This window comes from Fibroporia radiculosa (genome assembly GCF_000313525.1).
Source record: "Fibroporia radiculosa TFFH 294 genomic supercontigs, scaffold23556, whole genome shotgun sequence".
NCBI classification, from domain to species: Eukaryota; Fungi; Basidiomycota; class Agaricomycetes; order Polyporales; family Fibroporiaceae; genus Fibroporia; species Fibroporia radiculosa.
The window spans coordinates 3,483-4,821 of NW_012133027.1; the positions used below are offsets into that span (position 1 = coordinate 3,483).

At 45.7% G+C, this 1,339-nt stretch overlaps 1 protein-coding gene across 1 annotated transcript; it reads left to right on the forward strand.

The window, feature by feature from the left end:
• Positions 1 to 107: 107 nt before the first annotated feature.
• Positions 108 to 621, forward strand: FIBRA_09292 (uncharacterized protein; the record flags this gene model as incomplete). The annotated part of the gene is made up of 3 exons (XM_012321608.1): positions 108 to 137; positions 213 to 257; positions 385 to 621. 3 exons carry the CDS (start codon positions 108 to 110, stop codon positions 619 to 621), a joined length of 312 nt encoding a protein of 103 aa, XP_012176998.1.
• Positions 622 to 1,339: the final 718 nt, after the last annotated feature.

A 1,339-nucleotide genomic window follows, 5' to 3' on the forward strand; every position in this document is an offset into this window, starting at 1 on the left:
CGATGGCTCACACGCCAGGTATTCTTAGATAGCCAATAGCATATTAGGAGCATCAGTCAGCCTAGGTGTTAGGTGTACTAACAGTAGTATTAGGGGTCTGGTCCCTCATGTATAAAATACCAGAGCAATCCAGCGTAGTACAGCAGTCTGATCTTAGCGATCATACACTGTCTACTTACTCTCAACTCTTCCTCTGAGTTAACCACTCCCAGGAACTAAGCTCAGCTTACCCTCTTACAATTACCAAGCCACAACAAGTGAGTCTTGGGATTAGAGTTAGGGTTAGGGTCAAGGGCGATACCTTGACATTAAGATCAGACTATCCTATTTGTTGATTGTCATTATTGACAACCTTTCTTTTTGGTTGTCTTGTTTGTTTTACAGATAAACTCACTCCTTTGGGAAGTGTCGTTGCACACTTCCCAGTTTGCCCAGGACCTTCAAGAAGCTCGTACCCATTCCCCCCTTACCCACTTCCCATTCTTTGGGAGCCCTACCGAACAACTGCAATTTGTCGAAGGACAACTTGCCAGTCTCGCAGCAGGAGGACTCAACACCCCTACCGAGGAAGAACTCTTTCAGGAGTACATCGGACTAGCAGAGACTCTTAGAGAGTATTAGGTTAGGAGAACAGGATCAGAACGTTCAAGAAGAAGTAGAGGCAAGCAATTCGCCTACACCCTCATCACCTTGACAACCAATCCCTACATGGTGGTTCTTACGACAAGTGGCCGATTCCCTGGAACTAGTTGAGATCGCTAGAAGTCAATCCGAAGAAGAACTCTGGCAGAGAGTTGGAGGACCTGAAGCCAAGCTAATCCTAGCTGTGGTTCAGAACAACTTGATAACAGGAGTAGTCGAAAGGGCTCATACAGAAGAATTGGGTGGCGACCCAAACGACTTTGACTTGAGCCAAGCACCATATCATCACCCACTTGATGACGAGTTTAGGAGAGAAGCTGCTCCCCCCTACTCGCCGCCGCCACCTAACTATTTGTCCCGACCCCCCACCTATGAAGACAATCGTCTTCACCCCAATTTCTTAGGACTTGCGGAAGGCCTAGAAGAAACCCGGGAGCAAGAAGAAGATTCTTTGGAGTACGTGTTACAGCTTGGAGGGGGTTTCTTTCTTTTCCTAACTATTCGTCATTGACTCTGTAACTGTATGACTGATCCCATCAACTGATGCATTTCACCTACATCAGTGTTTCATATCTATCATGTTTCATCTATATCATGTCTTACTTACATCGTTTCATCTCCATTACGTTTCATCTTCATCACTGATCCAACCCAGTGAAACCTGTTTCATGTACATCACTGATCCAACTCAGTGTTT